This window comes from Salvelinus sp. IW2-2015, linkage group LG28 (assembly GCF_002910315.2).
Source record: "Salvelinus sp. IW2-2015 linkage group LG28, ASM291031v2, whole genome shotgun sequence".
NCBI classification, from domain to species: domain Eukaryota; kingdom Metazoa; phylum Chordata; class Actinopteri; order Salmoniformes; family Salmonidae; genus Salvelinus; species Salvelinus sp. IW2-2015.
Genome location: NC_036868.1, coordinates 28391510 through 28419012, shown reverse-complemented (window position 1 = coordinate 28419012; position 27503 = coordinate 28391510). Strand labels below are relative to the sequence as shown.

General features: G+C 44.3%; 1 protein-coding gene across 1 annotated transcript in view; it reads left to right on the top strand.

Moving 5' to 3' along the window:
• Positions 1-24878, top strand: part of LOC111954555 (otoferlin) — a 137002-nt gene extending 112124 nt beyond the window's left edge. Inside the window, exons 10-46 of the mRNA XM_023974372.3 lie at positions 118-180; positions 485-569; positions 703-862; positions 1108-1294; positions 1513-1699; positions 1959-2182; positions 3021-3129; positions 3399-3618; positions 4034-4154; positions 4531-4631; positions 4894-4984; positions 5092-5208; positions 5563-5715; positions 6276-6468; positions 6749-6873; positions 7018-7123; positions 7322-7365; positions 8085-8246; positions 10421-10540; positions 10840-11001; positions 12321-12483; positions 12912-13087; positions 13308-13337; positions 13477-13614; positions 13782-13857; positions 14705-14853; positions 15100-15372; positions 15563-15690; positions 17007-17177; positions 17288-17445; positions 17761-17906; positions 18544-18632; positions 20179-20277; positions 22191-22432; positions 22929-23107; positions 23461-23561; positions 24098-24878. Of these exons, the coding sequence (XP_023830140.2) occupies positions 118-180; positions 485-569; positions 703-862; positions 1108-1294; positions 1513-1699; positions 1959-2182; positions 3021-3129; positions 3399-3618; positions 4034-4154; positions 4531-4631; positions 4894-4984; positions 5092-5208; positions 5563-5715; positions 6276-6468; positions 6749-6873; positions 7018-7123; positions 7322-7365; positions 8085-8246; positions 10421-10540; positions 10840-11001; positions 12321-12483; positions 12912-13087; positions 13308-13337; positions 13477-13614; positions 13782-13857; positions 14705-14853; positions 15100-15372; positions 15563-15690; positions 17007-17177; positions 17288-17445; positions 17761-17906; positions 18544-18632; positions 20179-20277; positions 22191-22432; positions 22929-23107; positions 23461-23561; positions 24098-24278 (5229 nt within the window). The 3' untranslated portion in view covers positions 24279-24878. The remainder of the gene's footprint in view (positions 1-117; positions 181-484; positions 570-702; positions 863-1107; positions 1295-1512; positions 1700-1958; positions 2183-3020; positions 3130-3398; positions 3619-4033; positions 4155-4530; positions 4632-4893; positions 4985-5091; positions 5209-5562; positions 5716-6275; positions 6469-6748; positions 6874-7017; positions 7124-7321; positions 7366-8084; positions 8247-10420; positions 10541-10839; positions 11002-12320; positions 12484-12911; positions 13088-13307; positions 13338-13476; positions 13615-13781; positions 13858-14704; positions 14854-15099; positions 15373-15562; positions 15691-17006; positions 17178-17287; positions 17446-17760; positions 17907-18543; positions 18633-20178; positions 20278-22190; positions 22433-22928; positions 23108-23460; positions 23562-24097) is intronic.
• The last annotated feature ends 2625 nt before the right edge of the window (positions 24879-27503 follow it).

Here is a 27503-nt window from a genome sequence, read left to right as displayed (position 1 = left end):
TTCAACCTTTGAATCTACTGAACTCAATGGAATGATCATACAATACATTAGTAAATTGACAGAAAGGAAGGCTACTGTATCTGTCACATCACATCATGCCTTCTCTTCTCCCCACAGTATTTTGTCTTTGACTTCCACGTCCCACCAGATGTCATGTTTGACAAGATCCTGAAGCTCTCAGTAAGTGGCTCTTCTACACACACACACACAGACGTTCAATCGTTCTCTTGATAGTAACAGCCTTTGAGCATGAAATCAACATTTCATCCTTCTCCCACACATTCTTAATCCTACTCCACTGCTCTGTACTGCTTCCAAAACATCCGTTCAGGCTCTGTAGTCCATATGTATGTCTAATGTAGCCCATATGTTTGCAGTACATCATCTTCTCTCTCTCTCTCTCTCTCTCTCTCTCTCTCTCTCTCTCTCTCTCTCTCTCTCTCTCTCTCTCTCTCTCTCTCTCTCTAACTCTCTCTCTCACCAGGTGATCCACTCTAAGAACCTGCTGCGAAGTGGCACCTTAGTTGGCACTTTCAAGTTGGATGTTGGCACAGTCTACTCCCAGCCTGGTAAGTGGTAAGGTCCTGAGACTGGCACATGGGTGATGTTGATGGTTGCCATGGTCATATTTAGAATTATTTTGAATTCCTGTAAGTTGTTGAAAGAATGATTGACTTTTGGATTGATACTTGTCTGTCACAGAGCACCAATTCTACCGCAAGTGGGCCACACTGTCTGACCCTGATGACATCACAGCCGGCTGCAAAGGTTACATCAAGTGTGACATCGCCATGGTGGGGAAGGGGGACAACATCAAGTCTCCCCACAAGGCCAACGAGACGGATGAAGACGACATAGAAGGGTAAGAGAACGTTTTATTCGGGCAATAGAATGTTYTAGAAGGGTTATACAATGCTCCAGTGGTCAGAAATGTTGTAGAATGCTAATACAATGTTGTAGAGTGGTCAGAGAATGTTGTGGAATGGCAATACAATGTGCAGGGGGGGTCAGGGGTTAAATAAAAAAAGTCTGGAGAATGTTATCAAGGGGTTACGATGAGACAAAATCAGGCGTACAACTGTTTTTCAACCTTTTGTTTCTGGTCAGGAACCTCCTTCTTCCGGAGGGCGTTCCCTTGGAGAGGCAGTGGGCGCGGTTCTACGTGAAGATCTACCGAGCCGAGGGCCTTCCCAAGATGAACACCAGCATCATGGCCAACGTTAAGAAGGCCTTCATAGGGGAGAACAGAGACCTGGTGGACCCCTACGTACAAGTGCTCTTCGCCGGACAGAGAGTAGGTCAACCACTACTCAGGAGGTCCTGACTTCTCCATACCATGAACCTGAAACTGTCTGTTTCATTTCTTTACTTGATAAACAAAAGAGACAAATAGCATTACACAATGGATCACAATCACATTATAAACACAGTACACATTTGCATAATATGAGGTGTCAGTGGAAGAGTTGAATGGGTGTCCATCCAAACGTATGTTGATGTTATTTCCTCCAGGGGAAGACGTCGGTCCAGAAGAGTAGTTATGAGCCGATCTGGAATGAGCAGGTGGTCTTCACGGAGATGTTTCCTCCGCTCTGCAAACGCATGAAGGTCCAGATAAGAGACTCCGACAAAGTCAATGACGTCGCCATAGGAACACACTTCATTGACCTGCGAAAGATCGCCAACGATGGCGACAAAGGTGAGGTGATATCTGCCCCAACCATAGCTCAAAAGTATAATATTGACAGGGCATCAGGTCAATCCAATCTTGTTGGAGCACATTGGTCATTTTGGTATTCGGCCGTTTTTACCAAGACATTAGAGGGCTTTGACCCAAATGATTAAAGAAAGTCAACAATAGTTTGCTGCTCCTGCCCGACACTACACAGAACCTTTCTCAGAACCCTGTTCCTTGTTTAATTCTCCTGTCATCCTCCATCCCTCCTCTCCTCACCCAGGGTTCCTGCCAACCATGGGCCCAGCCTGGGTCAACATGTATGGCTCCACCCGCCAGTATACTCTGATGGATGAGCACCAGGACTTGAATGAGGGGCTGGGGGAAGGCGTGTCCTTCAGGGCCCGCCTCCTCATCTCCGTTGCCGTGGAGATCCTGGACACCACCTCCACGGAGATTGTAAGCTCCACCGAGGTGCAGGTGGAGCCTGTCTCTAACATCTCAGAGGTGAGTGCTGATTGGCTGGTGACTATCCATTGGTTGCCAAGTATGTCTGAGGTGAGTGCCATTGGCTTTTCCTTTCAAAAGGGAGTGTACATTGGCTGGCTATCATTGACTCACACCTCACCTCACACTACAGTACTATGTTCAAACTTTCCATTATATTTACCTTTCATGACCTTTCTCATCCCCATTAATTCGGATTATGAGGAATAGGACTATTGGGAGAAACTGCCAAACTATTGAGTGTCCCCAAATCTTTTCAGTTAAGATACATACAACCCTACGCGTCTTCAGCTTTGCCCTTTGACCCTGCCTATGACTTCCTGACCTCGCCATAAACAGTCAGTGGTTAGATGTCTCCATTCTGTTGTTATACTACATTGCATGGACATTATATTGCTGTTAAAGTTGTCAACTGACCATTAGGGAAATCAGTAGGCAGTGTTACCACAGGCTAAACATTAGCTTTCCCAACTGTCCCCTAGCTGTCTCTTTGTTTAGCTAGTGCCTCCCTAATGTCTCCCTTGGGTGCGGTAAGTTGTTGATATCAGTTTGACTATATGCCAGGTGCAGGTGTAGCTATCACCCCTTAGCCTAGAGGAGAGGGCGGGAGAGAGGGAGAGAGATTAACGAGGCGAGCCCTAACGTGCTCAACATCTCAATCGGTACTGACTTAAAAAATAAATTGTTTGATTAAAAAGAAAAACCTGTGTGACGGTAACTGAGACGGTATTTGTTTATTTAGCCTACTGTGTGTGTGAGTTTAAGGTCAAATGGGGGTTGGTTCTACCTTTGATTTGTATTCTGTTGTTTACTTTGTCTTCTTTATTCTGTCGTTCAGAGTGTCACAGGGAAAATAGAGGAATTCTTCCTGTTTGGTTCCTTCCTGGAGGCCACCATGATCGACAGGAAGATCGGCGATAAGCCAATCAGCTTCGAGGTCACAATAGGTAAGTACTACACTCAAGGGCATACAGTAATAGCTTGACCGACTCAATTGTCATAAGTATTTGTCTAAAAAGAGAGTACTCAATGATTTGTATGTTTGGCATGTAAATAACACAAACAATAGCACAATTGCCATGGACCCCACAATATGATATTGTCACGATATTTAGGTGCCGATATGTATTGCTATTCGATACTGCAATTTATTTWTTWRATTTTTTTCAATAACACACAATTCTACTACTCTATTTTCCCCATTTCCTTCTCCCAGGCAACTACGGCAACCAGATAGATGGAGTGAGCAAGCCCTCGGCAGCTAAGAAGAAGAAGAAAGAGGGAGGAGGAGGAGGAGGAGGAGGAGGAGGAGGAGAGAGTGATGAGGAGGAGTCAGAGCTGATCCAGCAGAACTCCAGTGAGGACGAGGCGGATGATGATGGGGACCTGGTGTCTGTGTCCTCCACCCCTCCCATGAAACCTGTCATCACAGACAGGTCAGAGGGGCAGGGGTTCAAGGGTCAGGGGTCATCAGTGGTGGTTGGGTCATGTTCCATTAGTTCCTCCTGGGTCACAGCTAAAGCCTTAGTTCTGCTTAGAAATATTGATTTGCTGATGGGGTGTCACAACTAAAAAAAGTCAGGGTACCACTTGGTCTAGATCTTCTTTATTCATAGAATAAGATACAGTATGTATACCAAAATACTCTAACATAAAATAATGGAGATAAAAGAATACAAAATGAAAAAAAAGAGAAATATAAAAMAAATCAGTTTCTTTGATCTCATTCTCTGAGGGACTCTGATAATGTCAACTCTCTTCCTCTCCCCTGTCAGATAAGAGCTGATAGGATCACATCTGTTCTACACAGCCTAGAAAAGGTTCTTTAGTTTTATTTGTGCCAAACTTTAGGAACTACTTCCACCTGCCCTACTTTGAGAAGAAGCCGTGTATCTACATCAAGAGCTGGTGGCAGGACCAAAGGAGACGACTTTACAATTCCAACATCATGGACAAGATCGCTGACAAACTGGTCAGTAATCACTCATGTTGAATGTGCACCATTGTGCAGGATAATATGTTAATTAATCCCAAATAACTCAAGGTATTACATTCTCAGAAAAAAGGGTTCCAAAATGGTTCTATGGCTGTCCCCATAGGAGAACCCTTTTTTGGTTCCAGGGAGAACCCTTTTGGTTCCACGTAGAACCCTTTTGGGTTTCATGTAGAACTCTCTGTGGAAAGGGTCCAACATGGAACCCAAAAGGGATCTACATGGAACCAAAAAGGGTTCTTCAAAGTGTTTTCCTATGGGAACAGCCGAAGAACCCTTTAAAGTTCTAGATGGCACCTTTTTTTCTAAGAGTGTATTGGATCTGATGCCCTTGTTTGTGTGTTGTGTCTGACAGGAGGAGGGTCTGAATGACGTGCAGGAGATCATTAAGACAGAGACAGCCTATCCAGAGCGCAGACTCAGAGGGGTGCTGGAGGAACTCGGCACTGGCTGCAAGTGAGATAACATTACTGATACGACAACCATAATCAATTCATAATTACTTTTTTATTTGTACCTTTAACTCTGCATTGTTGGAAAAGGACCTGCAAGTAAGCCTTTCACTGTTAGTCTACACCTGTTGTTTAGTAAGTATTTGACAAATAACATTTGATTCGATTTTGATTTGATCCTACAGTGACTGGAGTGCCATAGCCAGAGACACAGTGATGCCAGCCAAAGTATCTTCTTTAAGTGTCTCTGTGTTTTTACCTTTCAGTCGTTTCGTCACGTTGGCCAACAAGGACCAGAACCAGGCAGGCAGAACCAAACTGGACAAAGAGAGACTCAAGTCCTGCATGAGAGAGATGGTACAGCGCTGCTCTGAGAGAGTGATGGAGAGAGTTGCTGTGGTTATGAATCTATCCTTATGTAGCAGAGGGCGGGAGTGTGTATAATGTAATATCCTTCTCTATAGGAGAGCATGGGCCAACAGGCCAAGCTGATTCGCTCCCAGGTGAAGAGGAACACAGTGAGAGACAAACTGAAGATGGTTCAGAACTTCCTGCACAGGCTACGTTTCCTTGCCGACGAGGTACAGATTCTGTTACACTCAACTTTATTTATAACACATTCTAGGTGCATCGACAGAGAAACTGATAGAGAGAGCACAGGCAACCTCAGAAGAACATTCGGCAACCTCCCGTCAGTGGATCCTAACTCTCCCTTATAAGACACTAGCATAATAATAACCGATCGCTTTGTACAGTTAAGAGCGCCACTGTGAACTAATGAACTGTACACTCATAAAATGTCATTCACTTTTAGAAATAGTGTGCGTCCTTGTGGATATCAATGTCATTTATGTTATGCCCAGGAGTTTCAGCCTGTATTGACCACTATGTGGTTGTCAATAAAACGTTGAACCTATATCCTCTGTACCCTCCAGCCCCAGCACAGTATCCCGGATGTGTTTGTATGGATGATGAGTAACAGCAAGCGTATCGCCTACGCCCGCATCCCCTCCAAAGACATCCTCTACTCCATCGTAGACGAGGAGACAGGCAAGGACTGTGGCAAGGTCAAAGCTGTCTTCCTCAGGGTACGTGAACCTTCTTGGTTCTCTCCGCCTTCTCCGAGGGATGCCTGCACGACACAATCAAGGCAGGAGCATTGGAAACACACAAATAAAAGTACCACAAACACAATCATAGAAAAAACAACCACATTACTCAGTAAAAGCGTCCCTCTAACAACAATGTGAATTGCCAGAAAGGCACCAATGCGTCCAACTGTAGGGTATCCCGAAGATTTTTCTATAAGTTAGGTACAACATTTCAAGAGTGACCGGGTATGGTCTCTCGTGCTTCTATAGGTTAGTAACAATGTTAGGTAATGTGGCCGTTTTTGCAAGAAGGATTTATAAATGTACAGAATGCAATGTCAGAGAGGGCCAGCCTACTTTCTGATAGAGAATGAAGTGATGAGTGCAAAAACTGTGATAAAACAATTCACTGATGAAAGTCCATTTGCTTTAGTGTTGCTCTTGTACGTCTGTGACGTTGTGTCTCTAGAACCCAAGCTAAGACGAAAATGTCACTATAGCTGAGGAAAGTTATAAAAAATGTCCTTATAACGTCGCTGTAACGTTTGTGTCCCCAGCTGCCTGGTAAGAAGGGGTTTGGTCCAGCGGGGTGGACAGTGCAGGCTAAGATGGAGATGTACCTGTGGCTGGGCCTCAACAAACAAAGGAAGGACTTCCTGTCTGGCCTGCCCAACGGCTTTGAAGAGAACAAGGCTCCCAGGACAGGCTCTTGTCTGCAGTCTTTACCCCCAATCAGTCTGGTTTATAACAGTAAGTCTGTCTACAATATGTACCCCCTACAGCACTGTATATACTGTAGCTAAAGTAGGTAAGTACCCACTGGGCAAACACTGGTTGAATCAACATTGAACCAATGTGGAATAGACGTTGAATTGACCTGCCCAGTGGGTAGTTGCTTTAAAAGCCAAGTTTTATATTTACACACTCCATTCCCTCCACCCATTTATTGAAGTACGTAGTCAAGTGTTGGTGGCTCACAACTGTGTATGTGAGTGTTGTCTAATCTCTGTGTCCTCTCTCTGCTCTGCAGTGAAGCAGGTGTTCCAGCTGAGGGCTCACATGTACCAGGCCAGGAGTCTATTTGCTGCAGACAGCAGCGGCCTGTCGGACCCCTTCGCCAGGGTCTTCTTCTCCACTCACAGCCAGGTCACTGAGGTAAGAGAGTGTGTTTGCTGGTGTGAGTTTTTTAAAACTTTTATTTAACAAATATTTTTCAAGAGTCGTGTTGTTGTGTGTGTGTGTGTGTGTGTGTGTTGTTGTGTGTGTGTGTTGTTGTGGTGTGTGTGTGTGTGTTTCTAGGTCCTGAGTGAGACTCTGTGCCCTACGTGGGATCAGCTGCTGGTGTTTGATGATGTCGAGCTGTTCGGGGAGGCCGGCGAGCTACGAGACGACCCGCCTATCATTTGTGGTAGAGGTCTATGACCAGGACACTGTGGTACGACCCCAGAGATAGAGGGAGAGGGGGGACCTATCATTTGTGGTAGAGGTCTACGACCAGGACACTGTGGTACGACCCCAGAGATAGAGGGAGAGGGGGACCTATCATTTGTGGTAGAGGTCTACGACCAGGACACTGTGGTACGACCCAGAGATAGAGGGAGAGGGGGACCTATCATTGTGGTAGAGGTCTACGACCAGGACACTGTGGTACGACCCCAGAGATAGAGGGAGAGGGGGACCTATCATTGTGGTAGAGGTCTATCTATACCCATAGAGAAGCAATTGTTTTGTGGGATTCAAAGGATACTAGGATTCAAAGTATTGTATCCAAACACGGTGTTTGTCCATATGTCCTTACTGTGTATCTGTTCCTGTCTTCATTTACCATGTTCCTCCTGTTCCTCCTCATGTGGTGGATGCTGTTGGGGCTAAGTAGAGTGTGAAAGCTTGAAGTAGCGCCTCTGCTGCTTTGGGCTTCTGTTTGCGTAGCAATGTAGCTAGTTAGCTGAGTCATACAAGAGGCAGGACAGGCTATTTTAAAGGCCCAAACTAGGTTTACCATCGGTCGATGACGTAGCCATAAGCATGTCCCTCTTGCATTCCTCCAGTAGTGGTTGAAGTTAGTAGTTGTAGACACGGTTGTGTTTGATAGCTGAAACAMCAGTTGATTAGTTTGGMTGAAGTGTTTACTCTAATAGTCATGCATGCTTCTCATAAACTGATGGAACCCATAGGCCCCTAGTAGGACTTCTTTTAAYTATTTTGTTAGTCTTACAGTAGTAGCGTCTTCTCTGAATAGTCCCCGCTTTTTACACTGTTTTCAGTATTATGTCTGTGCTTACACTGACCCCCAGTGGACATGACAGGAAGTACACCCCAGAAACGTTTCTAACTTTGTGTTTCTTTCTACCGTTGGTGGCATCCAGGGCAAGGCAGAGTTCATTGGCCGGACGTTTGCTAAGCCCATCACTAAGATGTGTGACGAGCACTACGGCCCCCCAAGGTTCCCCCCTCGGCTCGAGTACTACCAGATCTACCGTGGTAACTCTACCGCCGGTGACCTACTGGCTGCCTTCGAGCTGCTACAGGTAAACTGATCACACATACACATAGACACATGTGCACACACACACACACACACTAGGAAACTAACACATAACAAGGACACACTGAGAGCATGCCAGCGACAAGCATGAAAAGAGTTTAAAAATACACACCCGACGCACAAGCAAGAAGTTATTGGACAAATGAATCACGTAGAGAATGATCTTCTACCGATTTACCAAATGCATGGAACATGCAACTTCTGAACAGTTGTGCACTCCCTTATGCACGGAACACGGTGACTAGCTAACTCTTCAGCAAATCTAGAAAAGAAAGGTCTCTCTCTCTGTCTTTCCTTTTCTTCATCTGTCTGTTATCCATTTCCATTTCATCTAATTGTCTGTTCTCCCACATGTATGTGTCCTCTTCTCTCCTTCTTCCTCCATGCCTCTTCTCTCCTACTCCCACCGTCTCCTAATCCCACACCCGCCCTGTGGTCCCTTGACCCTCCTTCCTCCTCTTTTCTCCCTCTGTCCTTCACTGAACCCCGCCCTGCTCCCCCCTACCCTCCATGCCCCTGCTCTGCAGATTCCCTATGACGATGAGGAGATCAGGAGGGCTCTGATTGCTGTCCATGACTTTGCAGTTCCTCAGATTAAGGTGCTCTTTTCACTCTTCTGCCCATCCCTCTATGGTCACTCTCTGGTCCGTCTAAGTGTTTTTCTGCCAATGGAGGCTGGTGGGAGGAGCTATAGGAGGACAGGCTCGTTGTAATAGCTGGAACGGCATAAATGAAACGGTATCAAACTCATTAATTATATAGAAATCACATGTTTGACTCAATTCCATTTATTCCATTCRAGCCATGACAATGAGCCTGTCCTCCTATAGCTCCTCCCACCAGCCTCCTCRGTCTTCTGCTATGTGTTTTATTCTATAAAGGTGCTCTTCTCCCTTTCTGCCCCATTACATCTCTATTCAGTGTCCTGCTCTGTAACTATTCTCTCTAACTTCTGTACCTCTGCAAAACTAGGAAGAGAATCCAAGCCAAACTAGGAAGCCAAACTAAAATCTTCAGACAAACTAAGTCCTAAGCAGAACAGCTTCAGTTGGGTCACTTTTATCTCGGAATACTGATCCTGACTGTGTTGTATATCAATTTACATTTCTACATGTATAATTTGTATATATTTTTCCGTTTTTTTGAATACTTAGTGACAGTTGTTTTGGTTGTTTGTTTTTTTGTTGAGTTTTTTTACCGGTATTTCCAGCATTATCCACTAGGTTTGCTGCTGGTATAAAATCCTAGGAAATGTTATTTAATTGACGCAAGCTGTCTCCAATCAAGGAATCAATCAATGACTGTTTGTGCGTGAGTGGGGGGGTAGCCTTAGCAAAGGGAGGCTTAGCTSTACGAATCTTAATTGCACAAAGCCTATTATTTGGCAGAGAATACTGTTTGTAGATCAGTGATTCTACACCTCACTTTTCTCAASCTGATCCTCTCCAACGGACTCGGGAATTGTAGCTAAAAATGGGTCAATTAGGGGCAGTTTAAGGGGAGATAATAGTATAATGGGTAAGGTGTTGGCTTGACAGGCTTGATAGTCACTGGACCCGGGTTCAAGTCCCGGTAGGGGATACCCCTGAATTCCTTACAACATACTTCCGTGGTTGGTTTCAATTTCTCTCCCCTTAACCTGCCCCTAATTGACCCATTTTTAGCTACTCAAAGTMAGGAGTAGAATCACTGATCTACAAATAGTAATCCCTGCTAAATAATAGGCTTTGTYCAATTAAGATTCGTACAGCTACGCCTCCCCTGGCTTACCATACACTCGCACACAACCACACATTGATTGATTTGATTTGGATTTTCGAACTGCAGCAAACCAAGTGGATAATGCTGGAAATACCAGTCCAATTTATTTTTTTTAAACAACCAAAACGACTGGCACTGTGTATCCTGTATGTGGCGCAGTGGTCTAAGGCACTGCATCTCAGTGCAAGAGGTGTCACTACAGTCCCTGGTTCGAATCCAGGCTGTATCACATCCGGCCGTGATTGGGAGTCCCATAGGGCGGCGCACAATTGACCKAGTGTTGTCTGGGTTAGGCCGCCATTGTAAATAAGAATTTGTTCTTAACTGACTTGCCTAGTTAAGGTTACTTTTTTATTTATTTTTTTACAAATAACCCCAATTCTCTTCCCTGAGTAGATTGGGCAAGGGGGGAGMGCGGAGCTTCCTGCCATCAATGGTCCGACAGACTCAGACCGTGGACCCATCCTCCCTGTGCCAATGGGCATCAGACCTGTCCTAAGCCGTTATCGCATAGAGGTGAGACAACACTCTATGACTAGGGTACAGCACTCTGAGAGGGCACTAAAACTACAAATAGGGGGATGGTATTCCAAACTAGAGGACAAAGAGAAGGTACGCCAAAACTAGACACTTCAGGAGGAGGAACTCCCTCATTACTGTGAGTCCAAGAAGTGGAGATCCTGTAAGGGAAACTAAAGGGAACCCCCAAAACAAGTTATTCATAAGTGTGTTAGATGTGGAACCCCCAAATAAGTTGTAGATCTGGGGGGTGCTGTTCAAAATGGTCTGATCCAGTGTGATGGGTTGTGGTCCAGGTTCTGTTCTGGGGCCTGCGGGACCTGAAGAGGGTGAATTTGGCACAGGTGGACAGACCCAGGGTGGACATAGAGTGTGCAGGGAGAGGAGTCCAGTCGGCACTCATCGTGAACTTCAAAAAGAACCCCAACTTCAGCACACTGGTCAAGTGGTTCGAGGTGGTGAGTAGAACCTGGTCAAATCTTGATGGCCTTTCAGACAATGAAAGACAACAGATGCTGTACTGTACATATAAAATAGATTCCAGATGTTTAAAAAACCTCTTAGGGATCCCTTAARGCTCYAATCCCATTAGCGGGATAGATTTGACAACATCCGGTGAAATTGCAGAGTGACAAATTAAAWCTACAGAAATATAAATATTTAACATTCATATAAATACAAGTGTAATACATCAAAATWAAYCTTAACTTCTTGTTAATCCAGCCGCTGTGTCAGATTTCAAAAAGGCTTTACGGCGAAAGCACACCATGRGATTATCTGAGGACAGCGCCCCGCATACAAAAACATGAAAACCATTTTTCAACCAGGCAGGTTCGACACAAAAGTCAGAAATAGCGATATAATAAATGCCTTACCTTTGAAGATCTTCATCTTTTTGCAATCCCAAATGTCTCAGTGACACAATGAATGGTCGTTTTGTTTGATAKATTCCTTCTTTATATCCCCAAAATGTCCATATATTTGGCGCGTTTGATTCAGAAATACACCGGGTCCAACTCGCCCAACATGACAACAAAGTATCTAATAAGTTACCTGTAAACTTGGTCCAAACATTTTAAACAACGTTTCTAATCCAACCACAGGTAGCCTAAAATGTAAATAATCGATAAAATTTAAGACGGGATAAACAGTTTCCAATACCGAAGAAAAACAACGAGGAGCGTGCTCCTGTTCACGCGCACCAAAAGACTTGAGTCCATCTGAGTGACACATGGAAAGAAAAGGACTTCTTAATTTCTCAAAAGAAAAACATCGACAATTTCTAAAGACTGTTGACATCTAGTGGAAGCCATAGGAACTGCAATCTGGGCCCTAATAAATCAAGTTTCCCATAGAAAAGCATTGGAAAACACAATGACCTAAAAAAAATGTTTTTGCGTTTTCTATCCAATACTACCATGCATATGCATATCCTAGCTTCTGGGCCTGAGTAACAGGCAGTTTACTTTGGGCACGCTTTTCATCCGGATGTGAAAATACTGCCCCCTATCCCAAAGAAGTTAAACCTTAGATCAAGGCAACTTCAAACAACCTAGTCCCTGTCTCTTATACACATCTAGATGTGTATAAGAGACAGGCATATCCTAGCTTCTGGGCCTGAGTAACAGGCAGTTTACTTTGGGCACGCTTTTCATCCGGATGTGAAAATACTGCCCCCTATCCCAAAGAAGTTAAACCTTAGATCAAGGCAACTTCAAACAACCTAGTCCTAACTCGATATGTGACCCCCTGACCTTTGCCCCCATGGCACCATCAGGACCTGCCAGAGAACGAGCTGCTCCACCCTCCTCTTAACATCCGGGTAGTGGACTGCAGGGCGTTTGGCCGATACACCCTGGTGGGTTCCCACGCCGTCACCAGCCTACGACGCTTCATCTACAGCCCCCCAGACAAGACGCAAAACAACTGGGCCAGCACAGGTAGGCCTACTCACACTATGCAAGATGCTTTTCAAGTACTTTCTATTCCTATTACAAGATTTTACAATTTTGTATTGTTCAGGGGAATCCAATACCATGTATTCATACTACTTGAGTATTTACTGGACATTTGGTGATATACTGTATATTCTCTGAGTCTAATCTTCCATATTCTTTTCAACAGTTTCTGATTTCCTCTCAGACCTGTGTGAATATGAATGTGTTTCCTACTGCTTTACTTATTTTGAAGCTTTCTGCGCTTGCCTTTTCCCACTCCTGCTCTCCTGCCTCTCTCTCTCTCTCCCTCTCTCTCTCTCTCTCTCTCTGTCTCTGTCTCTGTCTCTGTCTCTGTCTCTGTCTCTGTCTCTGTCTCTCTCTCTCTCTCTCTGTCCTATTCTTCCTCGGTCACACCCCTGACCCCACTCCAGCTAGACTGATGAATGGCTACATGGTCCTGACCAACGGGGGGTCCCAATCTCGCCCCTCCTCCCCTTACTCCCGCACCCTGCCCCGCACCCTCTCTCACCCCACAGGTGATGCCATAGTCAACATGGATGCCAACCCCTCAGTCAGGAAAATGGACACGGTGGTCAAGTTAGATGCTGTAAGCTTTGGCACGCWTGTCTCAGATTTGTATCTCTTTTGATTTATGGAAAAGGACAGAAGTAGAGATGCACTCAAGGATTGAAATTGAGGTTCATGGCTTTTCCTCTGGTGCTGTGTGTGGTGTAAAATGAAGATTTTTTGATGTTGTTTATATTGATATATTTTGCGTTTCATTTGTGTGTAATTTGGTGCTGTTTTTTGTGACCCTCTCCCTGTAGTCGTCTGATGCAGTAATTAAAGTTGATGTGGTAAGTGGTATGGATCTGTCCCTCGTCATTTGAAAGAGCTTCACGATGTGGACAGACATCAATTGCCACCTCTAACATTTATTTACGATGCCAGGTAGCACTTTTGTTCGTTCGTTCAGACGCTCTCTCGTATCTGCAGAATGAGGAGGAGAAAGAAGAGAAGACAAAGAAGAAGAAGAAGAAGAAGAAGGGAGAGGTGGAGGAGGACGATGAGACCGACGAGAGAATGCTGGACTGGTGGTCCAAATATTTTGCTTCCATAGAGACACTGATGGAGGTGAGAGATCTATTACAATCTATTATGTAGCTTTTAGTTCTGTCTAGTAAGACTATGGTTATATTCTGTAAATAGTGTTTGAGTAGTTCCAATTAGACTACTAGAGTGTTCTGGAATAAAGTCAGTTGTATGTGTGTGTTGTGGGAATAATCCTGATGTTTTCCCAGATCCTCAGGGCCCAGGAGGCAGCTCTGGCTGAGGCTGAGGAGAGGGAGGAGCAGGAGATAGCAGCAGAGGGAGCAGGTACACACTGCTGGTGCTGAGCACCAAATGGTCTCTCAGGATGACTACCGTGTCTCTCAGAATGACAGGATTCTGTGCGAGCTCCAAATAGTGGATAAGAATGGGAGTAGTGGATGGCTGTGATGTGTGCTTTTATAGATGGATGCTATAGGATCAGAGTGTCTATATCTGCCTGCTTGCGGACTGGTGGAGAGGGCACCAGTTGAGGTGATCATGTCAATGCATTGTATGCATTGCACACCCTCATCACTCGCCTCCTTCATCCCTAGGACCCCCCCACCCATCCCCACCTAAAATAGAAGGAAAGCATGACGTCATATCATAGCAATAGACCCATCACACCAGCATGACCAACCCTGCCTGCCTTGCACTACCATGAAAGTTGGCTGATAAAGAAACGTAACCCATTGCTTTTAAAGCTTTTCTACTGTATAAAATCCCTTTCTCCCTTAATCTATTGATTTAACCATGAAGGATTCCATATCAAACAAATCATGTGTATAAATCTATACATCTACTAGCATGAGACATGAACTCAATTTTAAATCAAAATTGTAAAACACATACATTATTAATGTCTTTGTTTACCGAGTTCCTGTTAAGATCTTCTTCCAGAATTTCTTAAAGGAGGTGGCTCTTGTGATAACAAATATGTTCCATTTGAAATTACTCGTGATGGCATGGATATCAGTTGCCATGGCAATGGATGGCCAGAGGGGTCAGATGTCAACTTTCATGCTGATTGTTATCTGGAGTGCTGTAACGTGTCCATCCCTTCACTCCCCTCCCCTGCCCCCTGCCTCCTCCACTCCCCCCCCTCCACTCCTTTCCCTCGCTCCACCCTCAGATATCAAACCTGATGACCACCCTGTAAAAGGCTCCAAGGGGAAGGAGAAGAGCCGAGACAAGAGCAGGAACAAGGAGAAGAAGAAGAGCCACCATGCAGGAGAGGGGACAGAGAAACGCCCCAGCAAACCCAAAGTGAACGAGCTGCTGGTCAGTAGGCCTTCGAGATTCCACTGGGCACAAACATACACACCCCTTGCTGTTCAGAGGGTTTCTGATACCTGCGTGTGTGTGTTGTGGGTGTGTGGTGTGTGTTGTGTGTGTGTTGTGTGTGTGTGTGTGTGTGTGGTGTGTTGTGTGTGTGTGTGTGTGTGTGTGTGTGTGTGTGTGTGTGTGTGTGTGTGTGTGTGTGTTGTCGTGTGTGTGTGTGTGTGTGCGCGTGTGTGTACTTTCCAGGTGTACAACAAGGAGTTGGAGGCAGAGTATGATAACTTTGAGGACTGGCTCCACACCTTCAACCTGTACAGAGGGAAGGCAGGGGACGACGATGAAGCAGCCCTGGATGACGACAGGATCGTGGGCAGATTCAAGGGCTCCATGTGCATGTACAAGTTGCCTCTGTCTGAGGAGATCACCCGGGAGGTGGGCTTTGACCCTAACATGGGCATGTTCCAGAGCATTCCACACAATGACCCAATCAATGTGCTGGTGCGCGTCTTCGTAGTCAGGGTGAGTAACAGCCTCTAACCCCTGACCATAAACAAAATCTTTCTCAGTTTGTTGCTCTAAAGCGTAGCGACCTAGTCATGTATTCTCAGTCAACTATTTTGGGGGGTAAAATAAGGGTTCAAAAGATTTTAAGAATAAATGAATGAATAAAAACCTGAACTATACCACATTCTTCAACTTTCTGTTCCAGGCCACAGACCTCCATCCTGCTGATGTCAATGGGAAAGCGGACCCCTACGTCGTCATCAAACTGGGCAAGTCAGAGCTGAAGGATAAAGAGAACTATATCTCCAAACAGCTCAACCCTGTCTTTGGCAAGTGAGTGTGGATGGATACACTGACTGCACTTTGCTTCTGATTCAGCTATTGCATTGAAGCATTACGTGACTCTTGCAACTGGCATAGATGCATTGGCAACGCCGCCTATGAAAAGCTTACCATTTCCTGTTTGCATTTTAGTCACTTAGCAGACYCTGTTATCCAGAGCCTTTTTAAACACACCTTTGGTGACAGAGCCCTTTCTACATACAGTTTTATCCAAGCAATATCAAAGCTCTTTTGGAAAATGTTTAATGTGTAATAGTAAATTATATTTTTCTTCCGCTGTCCAGACCAAGCGAGAATGTTAACGGTCTAGATGGAAATGATAAATGACGTGACATTTTATCAGCTAACAATAATGGAAATGCCTGCGCCAAAGCCTGCCACCTTATCCTCCAATGGAGACATTTGTTTATAAGTGCCTAATTGTCCTTTTATCTACTGTGCTTTGTTTTTGTTTATGCATACATGTATATAGATCAGGGCATGGAACCAAAATCATTTTCCAAACTTTCCACCCCGAACAGAATCACTTTTTTTCATATGGTTCATTTTCTGTTGTTTTACCAGTGAAATCCACATAGGTTTTAGATATTAACTCATGTATTTATTTAACCCATTAGCACGGATAGAGAATCTTGCTACAGTATGGAATGCGTAAGCTAGTTGTTTACATGTTTTGATCGGTCAGATAAGTGCAGCCGTGAGATGCGACTGAAATTTCACGATGGGAAGAGGACAGAGCGAGAGAGATGAATGGGCATGGAGGGGGCTTGGAATGTGTTTAGGCTATTATTAACGTTATAACGTCACCAAATTACAGAATGATATACTAGACATCAGGAATATTTTTGGAACAAAAAATAACATTATTAACCGGTTCTCAAGATTTAAAAATAACGGCTCTTTTCCAGAAAACTAGAGATCACTTTCGTTCCCGGTTCTGTTTCCCTTCATCAAAGAATGATGTTATTTTTTGGTCTGCAGTTCTGTTCCCTGGACCCCTGGTATAGATGATGTTATGTATTATAGATGACGCCTGTCCCATGTTTGACTATGATTGTTTTAAGTGTCTCAACTCAATTTGAGTGTTCCACGATGTGGTTTTGTAAATAATTAGTATTTTGTATTAGTGTATCATTGTGAAGTGACAAAATATTATTAAATATTATATTAAATATTTTTTTCTGAACTCTACAATATCAGAATCTTATCTCAAATGTCATCCGTACTCTCTTCATCTCATCCTTTTTGGTCTATCCCTTCCCTCCATCCCTTCCTCTCCTTGCCTCCCTCCCTCAAATCCTTCTCAGGGCGTTTGACATGGAGGCTACGTTCCCCATGGAGTCCATGTTGACCGTGTCAGTGTACGACTGGGATCTGGTGGGCACTGATGACCTCATCGGGGAGACCAAGATCGACCTGGAGAACCGCTACTATAGCAAACACAGAGCTACCTGTGGCATCGCTAACAACTACTCTGTGTGAGTTCCTGTCTGTCTGTCTGTTAGTTTGTTCCTCTGTCTGTCTCTTTCAAAAGAAAAAGCAAGTAAATATCGATAACAGTCTGGTGGTGTTGTTTTGTTCCTGGTAGGCATGGTTACAACATGTGGCGTGACCCCATGAAGCCAAGCCAGATCCTGGCCAAGCTCTGTAAGGAGGGCAAGCTGGACGGACCCCACTACGGCCCCGGGGGAAGGGTCAAGGTCGCCAACCGTATCTTCATGGGTGCCACAGAGATCGAGGATGAGACTGGTATGTTGTTAATATTTGATGCATTTTTGTCATTGAACAGAGCAAGCTTTATTAAGCTTTGCCTACATTTAGAGAGACCTGGTATTTACCGTGTGTGTGTGTGTGTGTGTGTGTGTGTGTGAGTGTTTTGTGTGTTGTGTGTGTGTGTTGTGTGTGTGTGTGTGTGTGTGTGTGTGTGTGTGTGTGTGCGTGCGTGCGTGCGTGCGTGCGTGCGTGCGTGCGTGCGTGCGTGCGTGCGTGCGTGCGTGCGTGCGTGCGTGCGCGTGCGTGCTGCGTGCGTGCGTGCGGCGCGTGCCGTGCAGTGTGTGGTGTACGGTCTAAAGAAGCAGACAGATGAGCACCTGGCCCTGACGGTGCTGAAGCACTGGGAGGAGATCCCTAGGGTGGGCTGTAAACTCATCCCAGAGCACGTCGAGACAAGACCCCTGCTCCACCCTGAGAAACCTGGCATCGAACAGGTCACACCAACTCCAATATCTCAAAAACGATCCACGTTTTTTATTATTATATATCATTATTATAAGGGTTTATCTAGAACWTTTTACCCCTTTTTTCTCCCCAATTTGTGATATCCAATTGGTAGTTACGATCTTGTCTCATCGCTGCAACTTCCCAACAGATTTAAATGTAATGTAGTGCTTTTGAGTTGATTTAAATGTAATGTAGCGCCTAATAAGGGTGAAATAATCAGACCTAGGTTCAAATTCTATTTCAAATATCTCAATTACTTTCACATGCATTTCAAATAAGTATTTAGATATATTTTAGGGGAAAAGGAAAAGCAGTTTAAATACACTTGGAAAGCATTTMAAAATACTCAAATACACTTCCTTGAATTTAACCCAGGTATTTAAAAATAGTATTTGAAAATACTTTCAAATATAATTTGGTAGACTATTTGGTTMTCAAATAACCATTCAAATACTCATATGTTTTGGACTGTGTATTGGAAAATACATAGAAAAAAGTATTTGAAATACCAGATACTCAAATACATATGTATTTGAACCCAGGTCTGTKAATAATTAAGAGTAGTGGATAATGAATCCGTAATAAGCGGTTATAACCTTTTGTGACTTCTGTTAAACTRCACAGGGGCGGATTGAGATGTGGGTAGACATGTTCCCCATGGACATGCCAGCACCTGGACCCGCCATCGACATATCACCACGGAAACCAAAGAAGTAGGTCCTGTCTGGGGCTGGCGCAAGTGTTCAGTCAGTGTAGATACAGTGTATACCAGAGGTGGGACCAAGGCATTGCTTTACAAGTCACAAGTAAGTCTCYAGTCTTAGCACTCAAGTCCCAAGTCAAGWCKSYKYWSWKSYKYMSKAYMRRCYAGTCAAGACRGTCAAGTATCAAGTCAAGTCTCAAGTCCTAAACTTTGAGTTTCYWGTCCTAAACAAGTCATAATGTGCTCTTCACCAAATGTAATACCATTTCATATTTTTAACAAGAGTAATAGTTAGTATATTACATTTCCGCAAATCATGAATGCTTTAAAAAATATCAATATATTTATTACTTTCCAAATAAACGTTAGATTTCCATGGAAATACATGGGTAGCCATGAGAAAGACCCCCCCCCCAATAGTGATCGACTATCGAGGATCGCTATGGGGCGCAATCGGGCGATGTAGGCTTGTACACAATTGCCCAACCTTAACACACACACACACACTCTCTCTGTGTGATTACAGTAGGCTAACGTATGTCAATGGTTTTAGGAACAGCAGTAACATCAGGCAGGATGTAGGCTACCAACTGCCTAGCCAGTTGTAGCTCAATCATGGGTGCAATGATCACGTTCCCGCACTGACTGACTGTGTGGAGGCTCATTTATTTAACGTTGCGTTAGCCTACATGATACACTAGTAAAGTAATAAATTATATAGCTGTCGGCTATATTAGCCACGACTTACCGTTCTTTGTGCAGCTTCAAATGTCAAACAAAGTTGGAAATTGTTGCGCCTCCATCTGTCATTTTCTTCCCTCATGTTTCGCAAGTTGCAATCCGTTTTTTGTTGATACAGCGTCGTCTTTATATCCGAAAATATTCATTTTGGGTGCCATCTTTCCAAGGGCTCCATCTGAATTCACCCGCCGACGTTCCTCTGCACTGCCACGCACAACTTTTTCTCAGCTGGCACAATTTGATTGGCTGCTGTCCGATTCAAACTGTAATCCGTTAAATGAAGAGTTGATGCGCTGCACACTTTTTTTAATAGCATACTTTTTCATATTTGGGCTTGGGGAGAGTATCAAGTCAGGTCTAGTCAAAAGGCTCAAGTCCAAGTCGTCACGAGTCATTGGTGTTAAAGTCAAAGTCGAGTTGCAAGTCATCATATTTGTGACTCGAGTCTGACTCGAGTCCAAGTCATGTGACTCGAGTCCACACCTCTGGTGTATACTATACATCACAGATAGATCATGTGACAACTTTTACATAGGAACTCCTTTCTAAAAGGTTGACTAAAGTATTGCATCTCATTTATGGTCCAATATGAAGTGCTGTATATATAACTCTTAAATCATATCGACTTGTAGTTTTCCTACTAATTGCGATTCCAGGTTTTCTGTGGTAATTGTAGTATGTCCTTAGAGTGGGTTGGTCATCTAGCATTAGCCCTGGGACATGGCTGTAGAGTCCACACCGCCATGTTCAAAGGCTAACTTAGCACCAGACGACAGCAGTCCAACTATGTGTGTTCCTCCATCCCTCCTCGCCAGATATGAGCTCAGGGTGGTTATATGGAATACAGACGAAGTAATACTCGAGGACGATGATTACTTCACTGGGGAAAAGTCCAGTGACATATTTGTCAGGGGGTAGGTACCACAGAGGGCCGTGGCGCTAAGCCCTGATCCCCCGTGGGTGTGACAAAGTGGCGTGCTGCGTTTTTTGGCGTTAATCATTGTTTTTTTGTGTGTTTTTTTTGTTTCCACGTTTTCCGTGTGTTGGGTGTTTGTTTGTCGTGTCTCGTTTGTGGTCCTCTCTCTCTCTCTCTCTCCTGTGTGTCGATGCTGTGTTGTTGTCTAGCTTTGAGCTGCGTGTTATTATTTGGAACACTGATGACGTAGTTCTAGAGGACGATGCTTTCATGACAGGAGAGAAGATGTCTGACATCTATGTCAAGGGGTAAAACACATATGATTCCATCGCATGGCTCGTACAAACCCCTCGCCCTCCCTTACCCGCCCCTTCCTCAGCTAGACAACCAGAACTCTGCTCCCCTGCTCAAGTCCCACCCCTCTCCCTCAGCCCTCCTATCAGCACGCAGTAAACCACCATGCCTTCACGCCGACAGGCAGAGGAAGCCAATCAGGGCCATACCACTAAAACAGCCTAAAGAGTCAGTGTCATCAAAGACATCACACAAATGATACTAGGGCCAGGCCATTTACTAATCTAAAATTGACTAATCGTTATTGAATTATTAACCAGATAATGGATTGTAAATGGTTTGCAATATGTTCTGTGGATGACACGTATTGATTTAGAATTTTTCTTTTCAGTAGTTCTCATACACATTATATTGGATATAAGCCAGGATAAGTCCATGACAGCCAATTGCTAATCATTCTTACTATCATTTGTTTAACTGGTATGGTCCTGCATTCCTACAGCACATTCCTACATTGTCTTGGGCAGGGGTTAAACTATAGCATTAGTCAAGAATGTTTGCATGGGAAATGTCCTTATTGTTTTTTGCAATTTTATTGTAATCTGATGCTTCTTATTAATGATAATAGTATATCAATACTAATGGACATTGAAAGTCGTAGAAARGTTTTTGGCCTCCCCTCCTGCTTCTCCAATGTGCCCACCTTCAGGGGTTTCAATTCAGTCCATTCATCTTCTTTTTTTTTTATCCAGTTGAAGAATTTAAAACTGCCATCAATTTTGAAAGATACATTTTTTATTATTGAAATTAGAATTTTGATTTCCTTTCTGAATTGAAAATGAATGGAACCCGACCCTCTTTACCAACCACTGCCCGCTTGACGCCACCGCAGCAAAACCACTCACACACAGTACTGTACTGAGCCTGCATTGAGACACATTTTGCATTGTATGACACTTCTGCTTATGTTAATCTCGTCGTATCTGCATCTTCCCTCCAGTGAAGGAAAGCACTGTCATAAAGGCTTTTGAAATCATTTATGTGACTCTTTTTGGGGGGGAAAGCTTTGTGTGTGCATGGCCTTAGAAATCATGTGACCCTCCAACACCAAATCAGGTCATTTGTATTTAAATACACAGTTCAAACTGTGTTCTTATTCAGTCGTTATCAGATGGTACACATATAGAATTTACCCAGGTCCACACAACATCACCATAGCCATATTTCAATTTGTTTGAATTAATAATCTCATAAATGTCTCATTAGTGACAGTTTTTTTATTGGAGGGTCACATCATGCATGTGTTTTGCTTTAAAAATACTAACTTCCCTTTTTTGTATTAAATGGACCAGACCTGTAATGCATAAAACACATACTGCCATACTATAAATGATCCAGAACAATCTCAAATCACATTCACTGAGGTAAGATGGTGATCTGATCTTCACTGCGTCTGCCTATCCTCCACAGACAACCTTCACACAGAGCATGATGAGTGATGCTAGCTGATATGCAAAYAAATAACTCCATAATAACACGGTCTTTACACCCAATTTACAACATTATTACCCTGACCTCTAACCTTTGACCCCTGTGATATTTAACCCTTTATCCCAGGTGGCTGAAAGGGCAGCAGGAGGACAAACAGGACACAGACGTCCACTACCACTCTCTGACYGGCGAGGGGAATTTCAACTGGCGCTTCGTGTTCCCCTTTGACTACCTGATGGCCGAGGAGAAGATTGTCATCTCTAAGAAGGAGTCCATGTTCTCCTGGGATGAGACAGAGTACAAGATCCCTGCACGCCTCACCCTGCAGGTCTGGGACGCTGACCACTTCTCCGCTGATGACTTCCTAGGTAGGCCTACACTGCTAGGGCTCTCTGGAAGGCTACATATTCTTCTTTTCATGTCTATTTTCATAAATGTTCTGTATTTTCTCGGCCACTTCTTCTATAGCTCCTTTATCTCATCCCTCAACCTCTTTTATCTCTTGTCCTCTTTCTCTCCCGGTTCTCGCTGTATCTCAGTCTGTCTTTACCTCTCCATCTTTGTACAGGCGTAGGATCTTCATTTTAACCCTATTGCAGGAGAAATGTTTTACTTGTCGTGTATTTGAGGTTTAATAAGACTTTCTAAAGTMTGTCATTTCCACTTTGATATTTCAGACTTGATTTTCCCATATGAAAAATGCATCAASCCCTACAAAAATGTCAATTATAATTCAACATAATAATTCACATTTCCTGTTGCTACAGGGTTCMTTTCCTGCTGTAGGAAACTGGCTTGAATTAGGATCCAACATCTGTATCTCCTCAGTTATTCACTAATGCCCTGTATTGTCTCTCCTGACAGGTGCGATAGAGCTGGACCTGAACAGGTTTCCCCGTGGGGCGAAGACAGCCAAGCAGTGTTCCATAGGCATGGTCCAGAATGAGGCTGAGCTGCCATGCATTTCCATCTTCAAACAGAAGAGAGTCAAGGGCTGGTGGCCATTCATGGCCCGCGACGAAAACGATGAGATGGAACTCACGGTGAGAGAGAGAGAGAGAGACTAATCTTCGAAACCCAGAATAAAAATGTCAGATAATTATTTAGGTTCAGGGTCGAGATGTTGAGAGAAAGATACTAACGRGACTAGCGAAGTCTCCACCCCCCTAACTGGAAACTCTCAGCCGTCCAAATAACCAGTGACTAAAAACCTGGGCACCGGAACTACTGTTGCTAGTCGTTGCATCCCAGAACCTTTTGACGGACGTTACGATACCATTTATTTTACGTAGTCTGTCCACTAGAGGTTACACATACATAGACACGAACGCATACGCACACACGCACGGCACACACACACGTTGGGAGTAATGGATTGYTTGTGTCGTCTTCTCAGGGTAAAGTGGAGGCGGAGCTTCACCTGATGTCGGCTGAGGAAGCGGAGAAAAGTCCTGTTGGTCTGGGACGCAATGAGCCTGACCCTCTGGAGAAACCAAAGTAAGATATTTACAGTTACAGCATACACACATTAAGAAGATACACACACACATACAGACAAAATGAACACAATCACCCKAAAAATATATTTTAAACATGAAGGTAGGAAAGAAAATAATGGCGCAGAGTCAGACTCCTATATTCATCCACTTCCTTCAGGAGTCCTATTTACACGACGCAAACAAAAACTGTGCAAGGGTTACAAGGGACCGTATTTCTTTCAAATGTCAATTTATATTCAAACCCTCTCATTGTGCATCCATCAGAAGCTAACAATGGTTTATTCAGAGGATATATGGTGCACACAAGACATACGGCCTATTTTGTCAACAGCARCACCTTTGCGCTGTGGAAATGCCACCCTTACACCTTCACACTATCACTCCATTCTCCTCCTGTCATTCCTTCACCTGTGTCCCTCTGTTTCTTTTCTTCCTTCCTTTGTGTTGCCTCTCTTCCTACCCTCCAACCTGCGTTGTCTTTCCTTCCATATACATCCCCTCCACCCCTCCTTTCCTTTCCTCCCCTTTCTGAAGTCGCCCGGACACCAGTCTCATGTGGTTTGTGAACCCTCTGAAGTCCATCCGCTACTTCYTCTGGCACAACTACCGCTGGCTGATCCTCAAGGCCCTGGGCCTGCTGCTGCTGCTGCTCCTGCTCGGGCTCTTCCTCTACTCCTTCCCTGGCTACCTGGTCAAGAAGATGCTGGGGGCCTGAGAGAATGTCGACCCACCAGGGCCACCGGTAGCCCCTTCTCTCTGTCCTATCCTAGCCCCTCCTCTCTTGTCCTCTGTTCCGCATTTTCTGTCAGCTTCTCTTTCTCCTTTTCCCTCTCTCTGTTCTCTCCTCTGTTCCTCCTTTTCACTGATCCCATATCGCTTCTCTCTCTGTCTTTCCCTTCTCACCTCTTCCGCTGTCTACCACCTTCCTTTTCTATAACCTCTTTCTTKCATCTCTCAATGGCTCATCTCTTGTCCTCCTTTTTTTCCCAGGTATGTCTCAATCTTTGTCTTTCCTCAGATATACAAAGATTGTCTCTGGTAGCTTTTATCTGCATCCCTCCCCCTTTTTCTTTGCTCTCAGCATCTTCATATCCCTGTCTCTGCCCCCTATACTGTCCTCTGTCTCTTGTCGCTCAACCTGCCAGTGTCTGGTGCCAATCCCGAGTCTTCCATTGTGCATCACACTGTCATTACACTGGCGGCTTCAGGGGAAATGCGTTTTCTATGTAGCTACTTTCAAGCGAGCTGTCAAACAAACGTCATCTAATTTTATATCTGTGTCTCCATCGTCTGTGCTTCCTGATTGTGCAGTGGTCTTTTGGTTCTGTATGAAATAAAAAGAGCGGTGTTATTTTTTAAACAGGGTTGTTTGTGTAGTAGTGTATGGTGAAATTGTGATCAGTTCGAAATAGTCATACATCACATGGCTTACGAACCACTAACGCTTGCTCTCCTCTTTCCTCTCTTTACCCTGCACTTCGGCCCCCATTATCACTGTTTCCCCACCCCCTCCCTTTAATCCACTCACCCTTCTGTTTAATCCACCTCTACCTCTCCCACAACCGCCCCCTATCTACCCCATATCTTTCCCCACTTCCTTCCCTTATACCCTCCATTACACCCTTTTAACCCCCATCCCATGCCCCACTATCTACCCCTCTATCTTCGCCCTTCCCCTCTAACCTTACCCCACCCCCCCCAGTCGGCCGGACACCACATTCCTGTGGTTCCTGAGCCCGCTGAAGGCAATCCGCTACCTGGTGTGTAACCGCTACAAGTGGCTTATCATCAAGATCGTTGTGGCCCTGCTGCTGCTCATGATGCTGGGGCTCTTCCTCTACAGCATGCCTGGCTACCTGGTCAAGAAGCTGCTGGGGGCCTGAGGGGGCTGATTGGGGCTGCAGGGATGGGTACCAGGGTGGGTTGGGGGTGGGCTGGAGGTGGTCGAGACACAGAGCAGTGGTGGGTGGGTGGGGTTCCATGCACTTCCACTTTCCATTGTTAATACTCACATCCTCAAACAACATTGCCCAGTCTCTCCATCAGTACCCTCCCCCCAAACACACTCGCCTCGGTGCTGCTGAGAGAGGGCGTGTAAGGGAGAGAATAGGGGAGGGAAAGGTGGATAGATGGGAAGACAAGATGACAGCAGCCCCCCAGTCCACTCCCTCCGCATCCCAGCCTTGCCCCTTCTCCACCGCCCCTCTAACCATGGCAGTGCTGCTCAACACACAGACTCAATGACTTCCTATCCCTTGGTCTTCTAAAAACTAGGAACAACCATCTACTATCGACTCTACAGTAGCACAGTGGGCCTAACCGATCAAATGCTTCAGGACGCTAACCAATCAGAAACCTCATCCCTGCACTGACCACTGACTAACCAATCAAACTACTCAACCCTGATCTCATCATCAACAATGCAGCGTAACCTGATGTTACATTTCAGAGATGGTTTATTTATCTATGTATGTATTTGTTTATTTATGACTTGCCGGAGTCTGGTGTAGCAATCTAAGCTTCCGATTCTGGACTACACATGACCCCTGGCGATGGGGATTCGATCCCCGGCTCGGCGTGTTGTCAGCGCCCTTCCTTTCTGTATCCCTCTCCATTGTTTACTATTCTGTACTTATAACTGTCTTGTCATTAAAATAATAATAAATATGGAAGGCGATCGGAGCTCCCGGTCTCCTAAAAACATATTCAATTATTTGGAAGGACATTTGATCATTTCTCAAGTGATGTTGTAATCATTTCCATTACTATTTATTTAACCTTTATTTAACTAGGCAAGTCAGTTGAGAACAAATTCTTGTTTACAATGACGGCCTAGGAACAGTGGGTTAACTGCCTTGTTCAGGGGCAGAACGACAGGTTTTTACCTTGTCAGCTCGGGGATTCAATCTAGCAACTTTTCGGTTACTCTTAACCACTAGGCTACCTGCCGCCCCATGAGACAGTGCCTATGATATGATACAGTGCCTTCAGTGCCATTGACTTTTTCAACATTTTGTTGTGTTGCAACCTGAATTGAACATTTCATACAGATTCAAACACAAAGACGAGGGAGATTTTCCAATGCCTGGCAAAGAAGGGAACCTATTGGTAGATGGGTAAAAAAAAAAAAAAAAGCAGACATTATAAAGAGGTTACCGAAGTTGCTTGTTCTGCCCACTATGATTAATTTGCTCCCTTCGGAAATGATAGGCTGTGGTCTATCTTGGGTTAATTATAATAAATCTTTGTCAGGGGTATGCTTGTAATCGATAAGGACTAGAGGAAAACCTGTTTCAGTCTGATTTCCACCAGACACTGGGAGAAAAATTCACCTTTAAGCAGGACAATAAGCTAAAACACAAGGCCAACACACAAGGTTCCTGAGTGGCTGAGTAACCGTTTTGACTTAAATCTACTTGAAAATCTATGGCAAGACCTGAAAATGATTGTCTACCAATGATCAATTTCAATGACAATTTCACAGAGCTTGAAGAAGTTAGAAAATAATAATGCTCTTAGAGACCCAGAAAGAATCACGGCTGTAATCGCTATCAAAGGTGCTTATACAAAGTATTGACTCAGGGTGAATACTTATTTAAATTATATATATGKTTTCTGTATTTAATTTTCAATGCATTTTCTCAAATTTCTAAAAACATGTTTTCACTTTGTTTTTATGGGGTGTTGTGTGGGTGATAAAAACATTTATATACATTTTTCATTCAGGCTGTAACACAACAAAATGTGGAATAAGTCAAGGGGTTTGAATACTTTCTGAAGGCACTGTATGTCGGTTTTGAAATGGGAATCATGGGGCTGGTGTGAGCTCTCGAACTGGATCAAATGTTTCCCAACAGTTCACAAGCGTTCCTCTTTAGCTCTTGCAGCCTTTGCACACGTCTTCTAAAATAATGATGAGACTGAAAACAGATGTCTATTT